Source organism: Acipenser ruthenus, chromosome 48 (genome assembly GCF_902713425.1).
Source record: "Acipenser ruthenus chromosome 48, fAciRut3.2 maternal haplotype, whole genome shotgun sequence".
Taxonomy (NCBI): Eukaryota; Metazoa; Chordata; class Actinopteri; order Acipenseriformes; family Acipenseridae; genus Acipenser; species Acipenser ruthenus.
The window spans coordinates 2,050,696-2,074,736 of record NC_081236.1 but is presented as its reverse complement, the minus strand read 5'-3'; the positions used below and the strand labels follow the sequence as shown (position 1 = coordinate 2,074,736).

Here is a 24,041-nt window from a genome sequence, read left to right as displayed (position 1 = left end):
CATTGTTGATGCTGAATTATCTGAATCTTTGAAACAAGGTGCTTAAAAGTAATTTTAGATTTCAACAAACAACATCCATAATAGATTATTGCATTTAGTTTATTCCTACATTAAACATATCTGAAATCAAAATGCCCCCCTTCCCAAAAAAAAGTTTAAAATCATGTAAAATGTTTTATCGCACCAAATTCAGACAAACTGGGTTTAGTGAAAGCTGTTTCTGAAACAGGACTGTAGTTTGTGTGTAAAAATTCTCTGCATTTATACTGTATAAAGTTTTAAGCAGTGATTAGCTCAATATTGGTATAATCCTATTCTGTTTAAACCCTTATGTGTATAATTCCGGTAACTTCATCACTGCAATATGGTTGGGACACGATTCTGATTCTGTGTTTTACAGCTGTTTCTATCAATGGCTAAAGATCTGGAACGCCTATTATCTTGACTAATTAAGCCAGGCTTGGAGACCCCTGCTCTACAGCATCTAAAGGAACAAAAAAATACAAACGAAAAACCAGGCTCACTTTTTTGGGTATAAAAATAAAACATATTTAATACTGGTATTTTCTCTGTATCTGTTAATTGTATTTAAATGGTAAATATTACTTTAGATCCACTTTTAGATAGACAAACTGCACACACACCAGGCAACTTTCAAGTTAGCACTTGCTACTGCTATGTTAACTGTCTGTGGGGTCCAGTAGGAGACTGTGTGGTCCAGAGGTTAAAGAAAAGGGCTTGTAACCAGGAGGTCCCCAGTTCAAATCCCACCTCAGCCACTGACTCATTGTGTGACCCTGAGCAAGTCACTTAACCTCCTTGTGCTCTGTCTTTCGGGTGAGACGTAATTGTAAGTGGCTCTGCAGCTGATGCATAGTTCACACACCCTAGTCTCTGTAAGTCGCCTTGGATAAAGGCGTCTGATAAATAAACAAATAATAATGTAGCCATTTTTTTCTGATGTTATCTGGAATGTTCATTGTTAACTTGATTTCTTACAATTGCATGAACTCGATTGGTATTGGAGAATGAATGGTGTGTTGGAGGTTACATGGAAATGGGGAATCTTGGTGCTTAACGAGAGATCTACACCGAATCAAACTCCCAATGTGTCTTTGTTTAAAAATCTCCATGGGGTAAAAGAATAAACTACATGGAAGCCCTTTTAAGTTTTCTTTAAATTATCTGTGAAAAATGAAATGTCGTAATTGCATTACATAATATACTTTTGATTCTCAAAGACAGCTCTTAAAAAATGGTTCGTATTCATGTGTGATTAAATATTTAAATTAAAATAAAATAATAATGATTAAAAAATAATAATCAGAGAGAGACAATAAAATCAACCAGCCTAGAAAACCTGAAGCCCAAATCTGTGCTCTACTAGCCTGCTATCTTTAAAATATAATTTCCAATATGAAACTGTTGTCAAACAAAACTTACTTGACACCTACCTGTTGAAGGTGCGACACACATGACACAAATAAACCACACAAAATCCTTCATATTTCCCCAAATAAATAAATAATGAAATAAATTAATTAAATAAACAAATAATTACTGGAATGAAATACCCACCGCAGTCTGCCACTCACAAAAACAGACAACTTTCAGCTTTAACTGCAAACTACCCGAAGTTTCCTGGGGGGGCTGAGGGGTGATGAGTGGGGGGGGGGGGGGTATGTCCTTTCACATAGGCCCGTGGTGATTGGTCAGCTCTGGGCCCTCCTCCGCAGAGCTCTGTGATTGGCCGTCTGCCCTGTGGCCAAATGGAATATGTTAATATTGCAGGCAACCCTTCCACCTGTTTGAAATATTGAGCCAGGAGACAATGAACTATTTTGGGATTGCAACAAAGGGACTGGGATAGACTGAGCAAAGGGTACCGGCAGATTCCAAAAACACAGATCTCAGAGACGAGCAGGCTCCTGGCTTCAAAATGCACTCAGTCACTCACACACACACACACACACAACGAACTAGAAACACAGATCTCAGAGACGAGCAGGCTCCTGGCTTCAAAATGCACTTACTCACTCACACACACACACACACACACACACAGACACACACACAACGAACTAGAAACACAGGTCTCAGAGACGAGCAGGCTCCTGGCTTCAAAATACACTCAGTCACTCACACACACACACAACAAACTAGAAACACAGATCTCAGAGACGAGCAGGCTCCTGGCTTCAAAATGCACTTACTCACTCACACACACACACACACACACACACACACACACACACACAACGAACTAGAAACACAGATCTCAGAGATGAGCAGGCTCCTGGCTTCAAAATGTATTCACACACACACACACACAAACACACAGAGACACACACAGAGACACACACACACACACAACGAACTAGAAACACAGATCTCAGAGACGAGTAGGCTCCTGGCTTCAAAATGTACTCACACACACACACACACACACACAGACACACACACACACACACACACACACAAACACACACACAACGAACTAGACCCTGAAATCTAACATTTATTAAGAGTATATCGTAGACCCTAATATTGATGGGCTACAGCCACCTGAAATGTCTTTATAGTAAAACATTAGACCCTGATATTGATGTGAAAACAGCCAACTGAAATTCCTGTAGGCTGTTTAGTAGACCCTGATATTGATGTGATACAGCCATCTGAAATGTCTGTATGATATTTAGTAGACCCAGATATTGATGTGATACAGCCATCTAAAATGTCTGTATGATATTTAATAGATTTTGATACTGATGTAATATATATCGGGGTACTCGTGGACGCTGTACCAGTGCTGCAGTGAGTTAAACAGACAGCCCCATGTTACATAGAGAAAACTGCATGGGGTAGTGTGTGATATGAGAATGTAATACCCACCCGAGGTGGTGGGATGCTACATAAACCCTGAGGTGAAGCCCCAGGGGTTTATCCAAGCATCCCACCCCAAGGGTGGGCATTCAATTCTCCTTCATCACGCACGACCCCATGCAGTGTTTGTTACACGATGGGCAGGTCAGCATGGAAAGCATGCGAGGCATCCCGTTTTTAGAAATGCTTTGATTAAAAAAAAAAAAAAAAAAGATATAGAAAATATAGTGATGGCAACACATATTTAATTCCCTGGAATTGTTCTGGTAGCTCTGTGTGCTGTAGGCATGTCCAGTCATACACTCCCTGGCCCACACTGTGTGCCCTGTGGTGTACGGTCACTGTGTTGCCATTCGGTCTGGACGTGCTAATGTGTGTGTGTGGTGACATTGACTGCCTGCTATTCCTGCAATGAGCTGGTAATCCTCACTAATGCCTGGAGAAGGGGGTGATGGGAGCCAGGCTCACAATGGCAAACAAAGACTAGAGACAGGTGCCTCCAATTCATGTGACCCACAATTATACTCCATTATACTCCACTTCAAAATAATTGTGGTACTGTAAACCTTGCTTAATATTTCTTAGCAGACGTCCCCCTTATCCAGGGCGACTTACAATTGTTACAAGATATCGCATTATTTTTTACATACAATTACCAATTTATACAGGGTTTTTTTTTTGTTAAGTAGCTTTGGATTTGGTGAAAGCACCGCTTATAAAATTGGTCAATCACAGGTTCCACCAAATTAAACATTTCACATCACCTACTCACTGGAGCCAATGGGAATACATTACACTGGATCAGTAACATCATCACCTACTCACTGGAGCCAATGGGAATACATTACACTGGTTCATGATGTAGAAGCTTAGCAAAGCAGTGGATATACAAACCATTCAACACGATCTACTGCTGTTCATATTCTCACCAAAGCTGGGCTTGAAACACAGTGAATAACATCCATAATGGGACAGCCAAAAATAAGGCACCCATCAGAAGCTACAGGCAAGCGAGCCACGAAGAAAGAAATCCATGGTCCCACATGCGTACTGACAGTGGCAGCGAACCATCCAAATTCAAAATTTTGCTACTTTGTCAAAATTTGCTACCGGTAGCAAAATATGTCATGCATAAGCGTCAAAGTTTGCTACCTTGTCAAAATCTGCTTCCTGGTCAAAATCTGATACCTGTACCAAAATGTAATTTGTAACTATAAACGTTATATTTTTGGTCATTATTATTATTATCATTATTATTATTATTATTATTACTATTATTATTATTGCTGCGCTAGCGACTCCGAAGCCAGCGTCGCATTCCGTCTGGTGTTCCTGTGGGTTAGGGAGGCAAAAACCAACAGGGACTGCTTCGCCTCCTCGCACTACAGCGAACCCTGCTGGCCAGGCGGCCAGTGAGCTGAGGCGAATACCTGCAGTGCTAGCCTTTGTATTCCAGAGGCCGGTAGCTCGCTGACATCCGCCCTAGAGTTCCTGGGTGTAAAAAAGCCGGCTTGGTCGTGGGATCGGAGGTGTGTTTTTCATATAGGAAAGTCTGAGACCTAGGAAACGATGGCACAATATATGAGGTAAGACTTACAGGAATTGTTTTGTCAGCACCGGGTACTTTAGTGCTTCATAAGTGTTCGGTGAAAACAAGACACTTGTACTTTTCCTGTAAGCGGAGTTTCCGTGATCTCCAGTCCTAGGAAAGTTCTTTGTTCCCTAATCTCTTCAACTGGATTTGGTTTTGGCTCTTGTTAATTTTAATTAGGATTTCTTGGCAGCCTGTGGTGTGCATTTTAACAGGTGTGTTCCAGCACCTGCCTTGACGTATCAATGAGTCTCTCTGACTCCCTCCTGTGGTTCCAAACAGAACTGCGGCCAAGTATTCCCAGGTTCAAAGAATTTTTCTTAACAGTGTTTTTGTTTTTTGACAACAGCATTTTTCAATGCATTTTGTTTGAGGTAAATTTTTCATTTTTTCACTTGTAGACACAATTCCCATCCGCACTGATACACCGCGTGAGATGGCATTTTAATTGCCTCCTCTTTACATCTCCCCACAGTGTTTGCAATCCTTTGGAGTGGTTCTGTTGCGCCAATTTTAAGTTCTTATCATTTTAAATGTTTACGCTGCTTTTAGCTTGTCTGGCGAATCTATTTATATTGGAGTGCTTTTATAAGTCAAGGTATCTTTTTATGATTAGTTTCTTTCTGCAGGACAAGTTCTTTATTCAAGATCTTTTACAAGACGTTTGAAATGAACAAACAAACTAAACGGCATTTGCGTCAGAAACTCGGATAAGTAGGAAATGTCTAGACAACTATTTTTTTTGTTTTCATTGTTATTCTTGCATTGAATCTTTATTTACATAGCGTTAGAACAAGGATAAAGTATTTTACACATCAGGCACAATTAATTCACCCCCATTTTAACATGCTAAACGTAACCAACATTTTCAATACAAAACTTATAATGTGAGAAACAAACTGGTCACTCTCACCTCGGCAAGCTTAAAGTCCCATTTGTGGATAATTAGCGCACACACACACTCCTCCTAATGTGAGCAGTAAGAGACCATTCACACTGTATCAATCCGGGCTGCAGACTCTAAGATGATATACGCAGTGGACACAAAAGGATTTAATTCCAAACTATCAACTTCAAACATCTGCACAGCCCTCTTTATTTGATTGATGCAACACTTTGAATATTCAGGTTTATGGTGCACCTCTGCTGTGATTGACTGCAATGACGACGAGCTCTGTACAGCGCAGTGCTGCCCCCTACAGGACTGAATTATATAAGGGGGGGGTCTAGGGGCTGAGGAAGGGGTCGAGGGGGGTCCCGTTGAAGCTGGCGTCCATGAAGATGGCGAGTGTGCCCACCGTAGTGAAGATAACGAAGATCCAGAGGAAGAGGCGGTCCACTACCATCGCTACGTACTGCCAGTCCTCTGTCAACTAGACAGGAGAGACGAGGGAGAGGGAGAGGGAGAGGGGATGGGGAGAGGGAGTGAGGAGGGGGGGAGAGGGGAGGGGGAGAGGGAACAGGGAGAGGGGAGAGAGGGGAAGGGGAAGTTAGAAAAAAGCATGTAATTAACTTTAACATTCAATTGTTAGTCACACAAACGAGTCTCATATGGGATTACACTCAATAGTACTTCAGAATTCATTTTTGACTTTTAGTCTATGAAATAGAAAAATAGCAGTGAGGTCAGAATGACAGGTACTTTCATTTTAAATCATGATATCTGGAACTACACTAGGTTAAAGAAGTCTCTGTTTGCAAGTCATGCTTTCTGATAGTACTGCACTTCCTTGGTCACCTGGAGAAACTACAATATTTTTGCCGTTTTCCCTGGCTTGTCTAATGGTTATACTCTGCATTTACCATAGTTAACAATGTCTTACCATACCTCTCTGTGCTTTACAATGCTCCCCTATGCTTTACCACACCTCCCTGTGCTTTACAATGCTTCCCTATGCTTTACCACACCTCCCTGTGCTTTACAATGCTTCCCTATGCTTTACCACACCTCTCTGTGCTTTACAATGCTTCCCTATGCTTTACCACACCTCTCTGTGCTTTACAATGCTTCCCTATGCTTTACCAGACCTCTCTGTGCTTACAATGCTTCCCTATGCTTCACCATACCTCTCTGTGCTTTACAATGCTTCCCTATGTTTCACCATGCTTTTACAAGGAATTCACTGTCATGCTTTCATCCAATAACATACCCCAGAGGACGCAGCTGAGGGGGAAAGACCCAGGAAGTGCAAACAGATAATCGAGAATAAAGCACAGAAACTGAGCACTTCTTGTAACCTAAAGTAGTACCAGCTATCATGTTTTTAAATGAAAATACAGGTGTGCTGTAACATGTGTTTCTCTCAAAACTGCACACTTGAGACCCGTGCAGCTCATGGAAGTGCACAAGGAGTAAGGTCTTTGGAATGGCTGTGTTACTTGAATGAAGAGTGGAAACTCTTGAGAGCTCTCATTCTCATCCCTGTGTGCGGATCCTCACCGCTCCGTCGTCCTGCTCTGCCTGGAGCTGTTCTGCTATGTAGGTGATCGCGTCCACAGCCGACTTGAGATCTGGAGGCAGAGTGAGGTACTGACTGGGCCCGTTAATGAAGCGTCTCATGTCTGAGGTCTGGTTCTCATTCTGGTAACTGGAGAGAGATATATATATAAACCATATAATCACACAAACAGGAACGTGGGCTCATACTCGGATACTGTGTTCTGAGAAAATGCAGTTAATCCTTTATAGAGAGAAGCCAGACTAATGCCAGGGCTTAGAGGACTGAGCTGTGATGAGAGGCTGAATAGAGTCTGGAACTAAGAAGAATTAGCCAGGCATGACTGAAGTCTTTAAAATCTTAAAAGGAGCTGACATAACCCTAACCAATACTTTAAGAGCAGCACAGAAACCAGGACCAGAGGACACAGAATTTTAGTGGACATAGGACAGAGGGAAGGAGACACTTCTTCACACAGAGAGTGGTGAGGGGATGGAATGGGCTACCTAGCCATGCTGTTGAGTCACTGGGATCTTTTAAAACCCAACTTGACAAAGAGATCCATCAGCTACTAGGAAGCGGACGAGCTTAGATGGGTCGAATGGCTTCTCGTTTGTACATTTTCTTATGTCCTTATATAAGCCCTTATGACTGATTAGCTCCCCCTTGTGGTTGAAGTAGAAATGCAGGGAGGATATATGTTTATAAACATAGCCTTAATATCTAAGGGTCCCCATATTTACCTTTTCAGCTGTTTTGGTGTAATCCCTTTTGCTATGAGTAAAGTATTTTTTATTGGAAAATGAGTTATCGGGTCCCAAAATAAAACCAAAATCTCTCTACAAGATTGTAGCTTTTAGACTGTGTCAAGTTCAGTAAAACACTTGCAGTACCACAGGAAACCAGTGGATGGTGCCATTACTCCATCTACTGCTTCACAGTCTGAAACTGCTAAATTTGTATGAAAAAACTAATGAAATAGCTAGTTTCCCAGTATGGTTTTCTAATATTGTTTACATATTTAAGAAAGGTGTTACTTCACGAGTAGAACAGGATCTGTGTGTATTCCTTTCCACCTTAAATTTGTTTGTTAAGTCACTTTTCATTGCTTATTAAGTCCATATTTTGTATATTTTAATTCCCTTGAAGGCATGTTTAAGTTGTTCGGTATTAATTAAATTGGACAAATCGTGTTAATTACTCAGCACAACACGATGCGTTCCCTCAGTTTCCCTTGCTTACACAATTATTGAGTGCTAATCCATACCAATCTGGCAGTGCGATTTAATATAGAACCTGCCGTGATCAAACCAACTAAAAAACAGATATTTGATGATGTGTCTTCCCTTTCTTTTATCCAGTATTGTTCCCCTTTAGAGTTATACTGCTATGCACATACTGTGCATAGTTGGGAATGTTTAGAGGAATTGGCTGCAGCTATCACTTATATTTGAGCATCAAAAGAAACTTGAAACGTATCACTTATATTTGGATTCAATTCACTAGATGTGATCGAAAAATGACAAAAATGTTTTAGAGCAGGTGCAGTGACTTTTGTATTGTGCTGATTAACAACTGACATCACGAAGAGGCTGCAGAATGATCCGTCGATCTGGGGCAGGTGTTGTGACTCTTGGTCTCCCGGTTCGTGGCTCTGTCATTGACAGAGTGTGTCTGCTTATACCATCTCGCCAGGTTTGAAATTGCTGGCTGTGGGCACCCAAGACGGGGATCCACAGTACGCTGCCCTAGTCCAGCCTCCAACACGCCGATCGCACGAAGGTGCTGCTCTCTGGACAGACGTGGCATGTTGTTTCTGTGATTTTCTTTATTGCTTTTATACAAGCTTGCAATTCAGCAGCTGAAATCGCTCCCTATCCAGCGTCCGATCAGCTGTCTCACTAAGTAGGTGATTAAGTGCATGTGCTTCAGTCACAGTCACTCAAGCATGTCATGGTCAAGGATGAATGATCGAGTGATTAAAAAGAAACCAAAAACATTTCGTTAATGTCCATCATATATATACCTTATTTTTTAAAAAAAAATAAATGTGTTCTATTAGTGATAAGTTTATTTTGATGCTCGGTATTTAATAGGGGTAGAACCGAACAGAAGCTTGCAGTTTTTATTTTATTTATCTAAAGGAAATTGCAAATTTACTGACAACCCTTACAAAATGTACATTCTGATTCATGATTGCATCACGACTATTAGATCGCCTTTTAATACAAAAGCAGTTTCAGTGATCATTGTGTGTGTTTAAAGTTTAGTGAGAGCTGGCAATGTCAGTATTTGAATTCAGCCATCCACCAGCATATACAATGACATTTTAGAACAAGCAGTTTTAAAAAATAGAACGCAAGCAGTATTACAAAACAGTAATTCACAAACAGAGCACGCTACTGTACTCTCATTACATTCGAGTAACCTGTAGCTGTCCTTTTTCAGACAGGTAACAAACTTACATTTAAAAAAAAGACTACGGTGAATGCATGACATGGAACACGCTTCAGCAGTGCAAACCCTGCGTGTCACACGAATCATCAGATCATCTCACTCGAAAACATGCATCAAAGGAGGGAAGGAGTGGGTTCGAGAGCTGGATCTTGAGAGAATATTTCAAGCTGCAGCCTGACCAAACCGGAAACAAATATATCTATAAAATGTAAGCCTGAGAACTAACTGTATTTGTAACTGTAACTCGCTACCTTTTCAGAGTAATAAATGCTTGTAGCTACTTTCAGTTTTGTTCAATGGTAATTCCGTTTTCAAAGTAGCTTCCGCTCGGCTGGTCTCACACTCACCGGTTCTGTTAGGGGAGCAGGGGGCTGCAGTGTGACTCAGCGGTTCTGTTAGGGGAGCAGGGGGCTGCAGTGTGACTCAGGGGTTCTGTTTGGGGAGCAGGGGGCTGCAGTGTGACTCAGCGGTTCTGTTAGGGGAGCAGGGGGCTGCAGTGTGACTCAGCGGTTCTGTTTGGAGAGCAGGGGCTGCAGTGTGACTCAGTAGTTCTGTTAGGGGAGCGGGGGCTGCAGTGTGACTCAGCAGTTCTGTTTGGAGAGCAGGGGGCTGCAGTGTGACTCAGCGGTTCTGTTTGGGGAGCAGGGGGCTGCAGTGTGACTCAGCGGTTCTGTTAGGGGAGCAGGGGGCTGCAGTGTGACTCAGCGGTTCTGTTTGGGGAGCAGGGGGCTGCAGTGTGACTCAGCGGTTCTGTTTGGAGAGCAGGGGCTGCAGTGTGACTCAGCGGTTCTGTTAGGAGAGTAGGGGCTGCAGTGTGACTCTGCGGTTCTGTTAGGGGAGCAGGGGGCTGCAGTCTCACACTCACCGGTTCTGTTTGGGGTGCAGGAAGTTGCAGTTGGGTTTGCGGATGAAGTACTCGTCCGCAGCTCTGTTCACACACCCCGGAGTCTCTCTCTTGGGGTGCAGGCCCAACTCCAGGGGTGTCTCTTTCTTGGGCCGCAGCAGACCCAGGTACCGAGGGAGCAGGTGAATGAATATCTGAAGAACACAAGAACATTTTCAATAAAGGAGGCAATTCGGCCTATGCACGTCTGGTTCCTGGCAGCTGATTGATCTCAAACCTTTGTCAAGTCGGATCTTAAAGGATCCCAGTCATTCAGCATCAATAACATGCCTAGGTAACTCATTCCACCCCCTCACCACTCTCTGTGTGAAGAAGTGTCTCCTTCTCTCTGTCCTAAATCCATCTAATCTCCAACTGTGTGTCCTCTGGTCCTGGTTTCTGTGATGCGCTTAAAGTATTGGTTCAGGTTAACTTTGTCAGTCCTTTTAAGATTTCAAAGACTTCGATCATGTCCCTCTAATTCTTCTTTGTTCCAGGCTAAATCGATTCTGTTTTTCCAGCCTTTCTTCATCGCTCAGTCCTTTAAGCCCTGAGATTCGCCTGGTTGCACTTTGTGGGACAAAGGGTACTGACATTAGGATATGGGTGGAATTAGACTTGTTCCTTTTCAATGTTAAATTTTTAGGGGCTCACAAAGTAGTCTAATACATCACTCCCCTTTTTGAGTAGCCTGCTTATTTTTTAAGGGGCTTTGCTACTCAATGCCATCATTTTCAATCTTTTTTTGTGCTTCTGAGCAACAGCTGACCAATGCAGCCAGGATGGAGATATCCAAACTAAGGAAAAGCAATCCTACCCGATGCTTTCCTTTTGGTGACTTTGGATACCAGTATCTCCGCTCCACTCAACCACGGTGTGTCGTCAGCTCAGCTGGTCAGAAACGACTCAAAAACTGAAAGGGGTGAAACCTGTTGCATAAATGAAGAGGTTTCACAGTGTTCCAATGGAAAACCCCAGTCAAATACTCTAAAAGGTGAGTGACTTAATAGTATTTTGTGAGTGTGAATGTAAGGGGCACTAGGACCCTGAAGAAGCAAGTGCCACTGTCGGCCATTTTTGTAGTTTTTATTAGGAAACCATGCCGTTTGTAGGCTGTCTGAATGTAGCAAGACCCAAGGTGGGAGTTTTGACATTGTTATTAGATGGCATATCTGAACTGAATGTACTACTACACACCTGATTTTTTATATCAATGATTTTCTTGCTAAAATTATTAATAAAATCATCACAGTTGTTGATGAAGGAGTATTTAAAGCAGGCTCCCTCGTTAGATTTGTTAATTTAGCTAGTCTCAAAATGAAATGGAGGATTTTCCTTATTTGTTTCAGTAAGATTTGAGTAGTAGGCTGAACACAGTGCAGCCCTGTTCAAGCTGAAGACAGTCCAGTCCTGTATTTTAAAAGATTATCTTTCCAGGCGAGATAACAGACCTGCAATTTGATGCCTTTCCATCTTTGTTCTGGTTTCCTTGAACCAATGAGAGAATATTTTAAAAACCACTGTCCTAGTTTTCAATGATGCTGCAGTATCCAAGATATTAATTAAAGTGCTGTTATAATTATCAACTAACTCTTCAGCCGACCCTAACTGACTAAGAGCTGGAGCAGACAGGTCTTCCAAGAACATACCAGTAGTTGATGAATTATAGGAAGGAGATTTAATAGGTCATTTGGTGCTTGACAGAACTAGAGAATGATATTTAAAAAACAGCAGAATGGTCTGAAAACACAAGCTCAGTAATTAATAGATTCTGAATATTTAAACTACGGGTGATAACTAAGCCTAACGTATGGGCAGCAGTGTGTAGTGGTTAGGGCTCTGGACTCGGAGGGTCATGGGTTCAATCCCAGGTGGGGGGACATTGCTGCTGTACCCTTGAGCAAGGTACTTTACCTAGATTGCTCCAGTAAAAACCCAGCTGTATAAATGGGGAATTGTATGTAAAAGTAATGTGATATCTTGTAACAACTGTAAGTCGCCCTGGATAAGGGTGTCTGCTAAGAAATTAATAATAATAATATATATGTTCATGGTATGGGTAGGGCCAGCAACATGTTGAGTCAACCCAAGAGACTCTAGCAACATCCTAAAAGCGCTAGCAAGGGGATGGCAATCCACATCTATTAAAGTCTTCTGACAGCAAAATCCTATCAAGCTTAACAATCATTGTAGATACAAATCCACCAATTTGAGATAGGAAAAGAAAATTGCATCTAGGTGGCCAATAAATAACGGATTACAAACAGCAAAAGCTAGTATTTCAAATGAAGGATAGCCTTCAATGTTATCATGATTAAGAACAAACTCTTTACCAAAGATAGTAGCAATACCTCCTCCTCACCATTGAGAGGAGGAGAACCCTGATGGACACGCCTCTGCTATAGGACACGCCCTCTGAGAGGAGGAGAAGCCTGATGGACACGCCTCTTCTATAGGACACGCCCCTGAGAGGAGGAGAACCCTGATGGACACGCCTCTGCTATAGGACACACCCTCTGAGAGGAGGAGAACCCTGATGGACACGCCTCTGCTATAGGACACACCCTCTGAGAGGAGGAGAAGCCTGATGGACACACCTCTGATATAGGACACACCCTCTGAGAGGAGGAGAACCCTGATGGACACGCCTCTGCTATAGGACACACCCTCTGAGAGGAGGAGAACCCTGATGGACACGCCTCTGCTATAGGACACGCCCTCTGAGAGGAGGAGAACCCTGATGGACACGTCTCTGCTAGCTCTGCATTCTCATTCTGTTTCAACCAAGTCTCTACCAGGGCTAAAATATCTAGATTTGATTCTAAAATAAAATCATTAATTACGACAGATTTCCTAACTAAAGACCTTGCATAATGCCAAGCGTAGGGTAAGAGGTTCAGAGCTATCTGAACGATCACAAGATGTCGTAGTGACAATTTTAATGAAATGATTCTCAGGACAAGAACCCCAGGAAGAGGCTCCCAAACGACAATGGAGGGCTGTCACTACTCAATGGAGCCATTCATCTGTAAAGACTGGTCATTTAAACTGAGGTGATGAAGCCTCTCTTCTCCAGCCTCACCTTGCGCACCCAAAGGGGCATGTCGTGCGTGCTGGAGGAGCGGTGGTGCAGGTTCAGCACCACCACGCTCAGGATCACAGAGAAGGTGACCAGGATCATGGTGAACATCAGGTAGTTGACTATGATGGGCACTCCTAGGGAGGTCTCAGGAACCTTGTCAGCTAACAGCAGCAGGAACACAGTGAGGGTCAGCAGCACATTGATGGACAGACCCATCTTCTCACCTGGAGGGGACAGGAGGACAAAGTATTGGAATCAGTAAAGTTATCAGCCACAGCTAGAAAGCAATTGTGCTAACGAAATGCACATCCGTTCACTGTATGGTTTTCAAATGTGTGAAACATGATATGTGCTACGCTAGGTTAAAGAAATCTCTGTTTGTAAGCCATGCACTTTGTAAATTGAAACGCATGTTTAAACGATGGACGGGGGCATGTCAAGAAAATAAAACACTGGTATATTAAATTAAATTTTTAAAAAATCACTTTCTTTTCTTTTTTTGTTAAATTTAGAATCTCCAATTCTTTTAACCCCCGATTTTCTCCCAGTTTGGAATGCCCAATTATTATTATTATTATTATTATTATTATTATTATTATTATTATTATTCTCCTTCACCGTGGTGATTCCCCACACAGCTCAGGGACCCGAGGCTCAGTGGGCGTCCTCCGATCCCACGAGCCAATCTGCGTCTTTTTACACCCAGGAACTCGAGACCGGATGTCTGCAGGCTACCTGCATCTGTAGGACAAAGACCAGCCCAGCAAATTTCCACCCCCAAGTTCACTCGGCGTGTAGGGGTCACCGCAGAGCGGTGAGGAGAAACAGTCTAAGCTGGATCACACCTCCCCAACCCTGGGAGTGCCAAAGCCAACGCGGCGCCCATCGGGAGTCCCCACAGAAGACCAGCTGCTTCGCACAACTAGTATTGGAACTTGCAATCTGGTTGTATGACTCACCCTGCACGCTGTGCTGCAGTGCTTTTACCAGGTGAGGCATTGGGGGACCCCCTAAAAAAATCACTTCCAATTGGATATTAAGCGTTACTTCACATTTACTACAGTACTAAGCAGTACACAGTACCATTTTTTTGTAATGTAGAAAAAGCCTAGATACATCAGGAGAAGCAGACCTATGCTTCTGTGGGTGAATGAAGAGCTATTCCAAGTGTTGAACAGAAACAGCGTTTGAATACATCCCACAGGTGGTGTTATAACGTTTCTAGACATGATGCTGGCTCTTTAGTGAACGGTAAACCGCGGGGTCTTTCTGAGTTGCACCTGCGTCAGGAGGGAGGTAGAAGTTGAATATGGCAATGATGGTGATGAGAAGGCAGGGGATGATGATGTTGAAGACGTAGAAGAGAGGCTTGCGCTCGATGATCAGGTAGAAGGTGATGTCTTCGTACAAGTCGTCTCCCACGTTCTTCCTCGACGGCATGTGGCGGATCAGCCACTCCCCGTTCTCTGAGGGGGAAAAACCAATTACCTTTGAGCAAGCAAGCATCACCAGCTGTAAGGCACCCCATGCAAACCCAGTCAATCCAGGAAATCAATATGTATTGACATGATTTCCTAGGTCTCAGACTTTCCTATGTGAAAAATGTACACATGATGGTAAAAGGAAATTTGATGTTTTTAATGGTAATTTATTTGAACCCATTAGTGCAGAATATTTATCGATCGCTCCTTGAAGGTACTTCAAGGCTAATCAGGTTTGCAAGGTTGCATGAAGGAACTAAATCGACTTTGAAAACACGTCTGTCATTGGAAAAGCAGTGATTAGGGCCAGCGTGTTTGCCTTCTGGGAATTCTTTTAGAGAAAATAAATGCCCAACATTTAGAATGTTATTTTTTTCTGGAGAAATATATATATTTCAAAAGAAGCACTCAGGTCTAAGAGTGAAACGTTCTCAATTGTTTTTCCCATGTATATTTCCCAGCATTTTAGCTCTGTGTACTTTAACGGAACCAGCACATTGCATTGTTCCTAATTCTTGTCTAAAATTTCTGTATTGTATAATGTCACATTTCCACCTGCCCCGTAAAACCAGTGTGTAAAACTCATCTCGTTCCCAGTATCACACTGGGGCCGGTTGCACCTGCATTCTACAATCCAATCTGCAATCATTACACACAAGTCAAACCTGAATGCATCACAAGTCTGTATATTTGTTATATATTAGTGAATTCAACCACCTCCAATATTTCCCTGACAGTATAATATGTTCACAGCCCTCACACTCTGCCTACATATTTATTTTAAAGAAGGCGTGTGAAGAAACTAGCTACTTGTACTCATTGTTGCCTTATCGGCAGGTATTCAATAAATCCATTCATTGACCTGTTGATTTGAAGACAAGAAAAACTGTCCTTTCACATTCCCAATTGAGTACTGATCAATGGCAGTTCACAATATTTTACCCTCGGTACACCAGTATGACAGAAACACGTCAGTGTCAGTGAAAGGATTTATCCAATACCTGCCAATAAATACTTCTTAAAGACAAGGGGTACGAGTATTGAGTTTCTGCGCATCACTATTTAAAACCCGCCTCTCTCGTCCTTCTTATTGGACGCTCGTTAGGTAACTTCCACAATGAGGACGGAGAGATCGAGTTCTGCCAGCCCGCATGGGCAGCAGTGTGGAGTAGCGGTTAGGGCTCTGGACTCTTGACCGGAGGGGGTTCAATCCCAGGTGGGGGACACTGCTGCTGTACCCTCGAGCAAGGTACTTTACCTAGATTGCTCCAGTAAAAAACCCAACTGTATAAATGGGTAATTGTATGTAAAAATAATGTGATATCTTGTAACAGTTGTAAGTCGTCCTGGGTAAAGGTGTCTGCTAAGAAATAAATAAATGCTAACTGGTGCTGACAGACAGACACACAGACAGACCCAATTGAAATGGATCTGCTGCTGATGGAAATGGACGACTTGATTTCAGCTCAAGTCAGTCCCAGTGGAAACGTGGTTTTATGGACGTGTATGAATTTCTTGCAGGAGGACAGTACAATGGTTACACTCTGGTGTACCGGGTAAACTTGGACAAGATTTATTTGAGAGCTCTTATGAGGCCACAGGAGAGTTTTAGGTCCCAAGGATTTGATAACAGAAACAGAGAATGAGACACAAAGTCATACTAAACTAGTAGTGTTGGCAGGTTAAGTTATTTTGCATAACATGTTTGAATTTCAAACCTGAGTAGACATTAACTGTAGAAAGAGGCATTGTCATACAGTTAACAATGATCAGCGTGGATTAGGGGAGCACCGAATAATTGACTAATCCAATAGTAAAGGGACAGTTAACCTCACAAGCTGGTCGTAGAAGAGTCATGTGATTCTGAAGTAATTGGGAAGTGTTTGCTATGGAGGTGCGATTCATTAACATAAATGACATTTAGAAACATGAATAAATAGATCCAAGAAGTTTTAAAATATAGCCGTCAAACAGAAACGTGTCACCATACAGTACGTTCACAAACAAATCCGTGATTTGTAAATGCTTTAGTTTTGAAAGTGTCGAATGGTTGGCGTGTTCGACTAACCCTATCCCGGGTTACGTTTTAGTATCTCATTCAGATTCCATTGAGAGTTTGGGCCTCACCGCTGAAGCTGCTGTCGATAGTGACTTCCCGGACCTCGTTGCCTTTCTTATCGAGCGTGTGCTGCAGATCGATCTCGGAGGCGTCGTAGGTGTACGAGCGGAACACCATGGTGCAGTTCTGCCAGTCGAAAGGGAAGAACGTCACCTGGGACAGGGAACAGAGGGGGTTAGAGGAGGGACAGAGTAGGGAGGGAGGGGAAACTGTACCGTGCCAAAACAACCTGATTACAATTTTTGTGAGTAATTTGTTAACATTATATTTTCCTACTAAGATCTACGCAGGCATAGATAACTACAACCTACAATGCAAAAGACAAGTCTGTTATTTCCCTGATTTATTCTGAATGAGTGATAGTGACAATATGACACATGCATGTTCATGAAAGAGATTTCCAAAGCCCACACACATGTTTGGTTACACTTTAAAATAATGGTGCACGTTTCTCTGAATTCTGTGGAGTTCCACTCGAATTCGTTATGAATTTGTGGCCTTTTTTTTATCATATTCCAAAATCGTTACAAAACATGTGTTACTCCTCCATGTAAACCCATAAAACTCCTAAGAAGATGATAATGAATGCACTGCCATTATTTTAATATAACCTGCCTCCATGATATGTTTGCATACCGTACTCTAAAAAAGTTTTTGCGTAAATTAAATGCAGTTTAATTGCCAACGCAGTCCTTTGTATTGTTAGTGTGCTTGTGCAAGTTACCTGTAGACCTCCACAATATCAGTTGAAAGCATCACTTAGCGTGAGACGTTGCATGGGATGAGAGTTGCCGATGTGTTTTACCAGCTGCTATGTACCCCACCAAAGAAGCACCTGTGTGCCAATAACTTTGCCTTACATGCTGCTAACAAGATCAGGCCAGTAAGTCTCACCTACTGTGTATTGCCATCATTTTGTAGGTCTCAAATTTAGATGAAAACGCATGCATCACAGTAAAGGTGAATTGGATTTTGGAATGGTAATGATTTTGAAGCTCTTGAAGAATCTATTTGTTTTAGGGCAGTTCGGTATGGTTAGTGGCTTGGATGCTCTTTGCACACCCCTGCTGAGCTGGCTCTCCAGTACCTTGATGCCGCACGTGCTGCGGTAGATGGCAGGGGGGGTCCAGGTGACCATTCCATCGCTGTAGACTTGTACGTGAACATGAAGAGCCACATCGAAAACGCCATCATTACTGGAGGAGAGAAGACACAGAGAAATCCAATTACAAACCAAAACCCCTGCAAAGGAACATGGCTATTAATAATACAACATATTTTCAATATACAGTCTGTTATACTAAACGACTCAGTGAAATAATTATGTTGGGATCATTTCAATACTGTGCAGCAACTTAATTACATGTGAACCTTTCCCAAAGGCATATGAAGGGGGGTAACAGTCAAATGCCTGATGTGATATTAACCAGAGTGATATTATCAGGAGCCCCCACTGTCTTCTGTTTTGGAAAATAATAAACAGCATCAATTCCCAGATGGTTAAGTGTGTTTAAACTGCAGTATTCTGTGAATGAAGCCGACCTTGTCTCCACTCACTTGTTAATGAGGTAGATATCCGGACGCCACACCCTCGCTGAAGGAATTCTCAGTACCTGGATGTTGTCGTGTTCCGCTGGGTTCCAACTCAACCGGTAATCTGTCCAGGCCTGAGGGGAGAGAGTGGTTGAAGGGAGAGGATAGGAGAGAGAGGGGTGGGAGAGGAGATGGAGGGTGAGGAGAGGTGAGGAAGGGAGAGGAGAGACGTAAATGAATGATACAAACACACACAAAAACAACTAGCTGCCATTTTTCAAAACTCATTGTTTGATAGGAAATACAGGTCTAGGGAAATTTATTTTAAAGCCTTTTAAAGTGAACCAGTGAGAATGTTGCTCGTGCTAATAAGAAAAAGAATCTTTCCACCTTTGTTAGCACTCCTTTAGAGAGGGTGTAATAGGAGTGTGAGTGTTGTCTGATACACGAGGAGAGACACAGGAGAGCTGCAGGTGAAACGCCACATCCAGGGTTATTTACAGTATTCACAATGATTTTCACAGCTCCTGTTCCGCTTGTGCGTTGAGGCTACTAGGGTACCAGCAATGATCCCATGTGACTGGCTAAAGGATCTCCATCACTCGGACTGTCGTGCCTCAACAGCATGAAGGTGTGTTAGAGGCTCCCTTTTTATAACAAGAAGCTCCGCTAGGACACACACATTGACGCACACACACTGGAACACACACACCGGCTGGGACCCACACACACCCAGACACACACACACACCCAGACACTGGAACACACACACTGGGACCCACACACACACTGCAACACAGACACTGGAACACACACACACACACACACACACACACACACTGCAACACACACACACACACTGGGACACACACACACACTGGGACACACACACACTGGGACACACACACTGGGACACACACACACACACTGGGACACACGCACACACTGGGACACACACACACACGCACACACTGGGACACACACATACACACTGGGACACACGCACACACTGGGACACACACACACACGCACACACTAATATTGCTAGTGCATGCTTTAATGCTTTAAAAGCTCTTTCAGTTCTTCAGACATCCAGAAACTCACCAGATCCATGAACACATTGGTGGTCACCTCTTCATTCTTCTCAGTCTGCAAGGAAATGAAAGCGATGATGGAAACACATAGACTCATTCAAATTTTATGAACAGTTTCAGTGCCTTTGACTCTGGGTATTGTACGGTCTCACCTAATGTGTCAATGGCAAGCAGTCTCCTGAACTATGGTTGGAACTAGCGATAGCACCGAAAAGTCATCTAGACTACAAAATGACAGTCGATGGACTACCAGAACCTGTTAGCAGACTAATCACACCTTTCAATTTCAGAGCAGCAGCATCAGCAACACAGTAATGTTTCTGTGTGTTTAAAGGTTTATACTAGTAGCAAACGAGCAAGGTATGCTGCTGTTTGAATTAAACGGAAATTGTGAAGCGTGTGGTTTCAAAAAAGTGAATTCTGAAATAAGTGCAAGTGTAAGGATTTTTTTTTTTAAAAGCTGAATAAAACTATTTTAACAGAATGAACTTAGTTGCAGGAAGGACCAGTCAAGAGTTGTTTCTTGTTTTTTATTCCTCTGAGAAATGCCTTTGCCTTTGTGCTTGCTTCTAAATATAGAATATGAGTTAGAGGGCAAAGTTTGCCCATAGTAAAATAACTGAAAATGCAACTGCTGCTACTGCAACCAAGTCATTTCTTGCTAGTTTTTAAAATATTTATTTACTTTAAATACTGGGGCAAGTTTTGCACTTGCTTCAGATCGGGTACATTATTTTATAATAAAAAAATATTGTAGCCTACTTCGCTAAAGTAAAAACAGGCATCTGTTATTTTGAAATACTACTGTTTCAGATTATTACTTACAATACCAATGAGGCACAAAATCCACCCACTGCGATGTTTAGAAGAAAAATTAATGAAACGTTCCTGAGTTGATTTGATGTGTGAACGAATACAAACATCACAACAATAGAGATTATGTTGAAAAATATAATGCTGCAATACAACCAGCACGGGATACAGCACAGGTGAAGCAACATGTTTTTTGTGAACACTGCAGGGTTTGGAACACTTTAAGATAACTGGGCTATTTCTAATTGAAGTTTCTAATTGAGAGGGCTTGACTTCAAACTGGTCCAGTTGACCACACAGCTTTGTCTAGCCTTGAACTGACACTAATCAGACTAGCAGTCTTAGAGATCATGTTAACACAGGGTTTCTATTTAAAACTAAACCAACCAGCCAGGGGATTGACAGCCTGCGACAGCTGGGAGCAGACAGACCTCCCTCTAGATAGACCTTCAACCTGCTCCGAACCAGCGATCCAGAGCAGGGCAGCTCAGATAGTGCTGGACAGACCTGACCTGCTGGTGCTTACTTTATGTTTCTGAGATCTGAGCAGATCACAATCCAGCTAAAATGTCAGTAACATACATCCTGTACAAAAGAGGAGAATGCCATCTGGTCCATTAAAGCTCATCCGGTTCCTAATGGCTGATCGATCTAAGAACTTGACAAAAGTTGGGTCTTAAAGGATCACAGTGATTCAGCATCAACATCACGACTAGGTAACCCATTCCATGCCCCCCCCCCCTCTGTGTGTCTCCTTCCCTCTTAATCTCCACTTAGTCTCCAGCTGTGTCCTCAGCTCCTGGTTTCTGTGCTGTGCTTAACGTATTGGTTTGGGTTAACTATGTCAGCTCCTTTTAAGGTTTTAAAGACTTCAGTCATTGGCAAGGTATACATTGAGTTTTTCATTCAAAAGATATTTGTAAACAGAGGTATTTCACAAGGGATGTGACGAGAGTGTGGTGATTTATCTAGTTTCCACATCCTCTCCCTGTGCCCTTTGCCGACATTCAATGTACTGGGGTTGCTAGGCAATCATGGACCAGGGACCACGGTTATTATGGGATGTCACGACTGCAGCTTGCTTTGAGAGCACTTTAAAAGGTCATTTAAAAAAAAATGAAATATAATTCAAATCTAAAAGTTAGCGTTTTTTAATTCTGGCCTGGGACCACTTATTTGAATCCCTGCATATGATGCCTCAGATTCTAATACCCTCAATAACGTGTGCTAAAGAATCGGATTATAATTATAATTATTAGCTCCATTTATCTAAAAATGCAATTGTGGCATACAGACGGACTCTAATTCTCTCATTGTACTATAGTTATAATTCTTGTTTCATTAAAATTACCAATTGGGCAAGCTCTAGGTATGTACAAATGCAAGTGGGACATGAAGGTGTACTCATGTAGTGAAGCATCCACTGTATGCAGGAAAATAATAATAATAATAATAATAATAATAATAATAATAGCCAGAATTACTTCAAGGATCCCCAAATCCTTGAAGTATTGATTCACCATCAACACCATGGCTTGCTATGTGTTTCTTTCAAAACTCCCCATTTGAGCCCTGTGTAGCTAATGGCAGTGCACAGTAGCCGGGATCTGTGGGATTGTGTGGCGCGAGGCTCTGAGTTCTTACCACACTGACGAGCGAGGCCAGGGTCATGCCCACCCTCACCCTCACCCTGTCCCCCGTCTCCTTCGCTGGGCGCACCTTCAGGTTGTAGTCCTTGTACAGTTTGGCTGTCAGGTTGTTCTCTCCTTCAGAGGCGTCTACAACCAGAAACAATGAACAGCCATATTAAACCACACATCTCAGACAGCACGAACATATGATCTGTATTACCAGCACTTCATAGATCTATCTTTATCCTAAACTGCCGTGTGCAGATGTATCAGAACACCCCCGTTGCTTCTGGAGTTTTGATTTGTTGTGTGTATGAAATCAAACCACTGAAACTGAAACTGAAAATCTTGGAAAGCTGTCAAAATCACAACAAACTGCCTCGCAAAAGCACAGGATTACTTCCTGTTAGGATTTCTCTATCAACCTTGCGTGCTGATTTGCTGATTGGGTAACTGAAGGGAAGTGGCTCATTTTGTTTTTTTATATCAACAAAATGAGGTATTTAAATTAATTGTAGCTAACAAAATAAAGCCAGAAATCCATTTTGCACTTCCATTAGCTAGTGGTGATTGGCTTGCTTTCAAGGAAGTTTGTTACTGCTTTGCTTCCTGGGTCACCTCAGCAGTGTCTTCTGGGCTACTGGCTGAAAGCATGTCAGTCAATAGGGGGAAGCAGCTGATTGGTTATTGACAGGAAAGAAGCCAGTGAAGGGGCGGGGGCCATTTCACCCTCCAGGAAGTGCTTGCAAACAGTGATTTTTTTCGCCTGGTGTAGTACCAGGTATCATGTTTTAAAATTAAAATCCTACTTTGAATCAGTCCTGTGTTTTATTTTATTTGCTGGAGGTAGCAGGTACCTGCTAATGCCACTTTGGTTATTATATGACAGCTGCTTTCCACCCAATTTAATATCACTTAAAAGCACGAGATTGGAGGACACGTTGCTGTATTTAAATATCCAGAATTACTATGTATTTACATAGTAGTTATTTAGTAAATACATGTGTGCTTACACATTGTTACAATGTTATTATGCATAGTTACAGTGTACTTAATGTGTAAATATTTTTGCACGATATAACCCTAACCCTTGTGCACTTACATATATCATGCAAAAAGATGTCCACATTAAATACATTGTAACTGTGCAGAATAACATTGTAATGATGTATAAGTACACATGTATTTAATAAGTAACTACTATGTAAATACACAGTAATTATTAATGTAAAGTGTTACCAAAGTGTGATAGAACAATATATTGTAGCACACAGAACACTGTTAACAGCTATTATTGTTTACTTTGTAATAAAATTGTATTACTCAGTAATAAAACACAGTGGAAGCATGGCAAAGCATAGGCAAACATTGTAAAAAAAGCCATGAAAAAAACATGGGGAAACTGAGAATTGACTGCAAATGTACTCTAAACTTTTACAATGGTTATAGTACTTGAGTTATTTAGTATATTTATTGTATCAACACTGGTGAGTTTTTAATACCTATTTTGCCAGGTTACTGGTGAACGCCTAAATAAAGTCAACTCACCGTTTTTGATCCCTTGAAATGATATTAAAGGGAGTGCATTTTCAAAGCGTTTTTGTCGTTCAGTTTTCCTCCCTCCCTCTCCTATTAGTCCTTCACTCAAATACAAAATACAAAACTCACTTACCAGCCAAGACACCAAGGCAGGACACCACAAGAATAATTGCCAGTGCCTGCATCTTGCGGCCCTAGTTTTTGTGGACGAGGTGCGATTGTAATCCAGCGAGTTCTGTTTCCGGTTTGTTTGTGTCTCTTCCAGGGGGTGTGGAGCACACACACTAACCTGTTGCTGTCAGTCAGAGCTCCTGCACTCCAGTTACACAGGCAGACTCAGTGTTGACATGCTGAAGGTTTATCTGGAGCACCTGTTTCTAGCATTCTATGTTGAGCAGCTGCTATAAAACACTATGGATACTGTATATGAAAAGAAATGTAATCCAAAGACTCCAAAGACAAAGGATCCGACTGGAAGTCTTTCTCAATGTCATTAA

At 42.2% G+C, this 24,041-nt stretch overlaps 1 protein-coding gene across 2 annotated transcripts; it reads right to left on the bottom strand.

Moving 5' to 3' along the window:
- Nucleotides 1–5,203: 5,203 nt before the first annotated feature.
- LOC117404620 (acetylcholine receptor subunit beta) lies at nucleotides 5,204–23,788 on the bottom strand. Of its 2 annotated transcripts, XM_059014656.1 has the most exons (11): nucleotides 23,678–23,788; nucleotides 22,019–22,152; nucleotides 19,572–19,616; nucleotides 18,492–18,601; nucleotides 18,022–18,130; nucleotides 16,943–17,087; nucleotides 14,615–14,800; nucleotides 13,335–13,558; nucleotides 10,235–10,407; nucleotides 6,915–7,062; nucleotides 5,204–5,847 (listed from the first exon to the last, which is right to left on the bottom strand). In XM_059014656.1, exons 1-11 carry the CDS (start codon nucleotides 23,727–23,729, stop codon nucleotides 5,701–5,703), a joined length of 1,473 nt encoding a protein of 490 aa, XP_058870639.1. In that variant the 5' UTR covers nucleotides 23,730–23,788; the 3' UTR covers nucleotides 5,204–5,700. The 2 variants fall into 2 exon arrangements, with proteins under 2 accessions (XP_058870639.1, XP_058870640.1); XM_059014657.1 differs by lacking the exon at nucleotides 19,572–19,616.
- Between the last annotated feature and the right edge of the window lie 253 nt (nucleotides 23,789–24,041).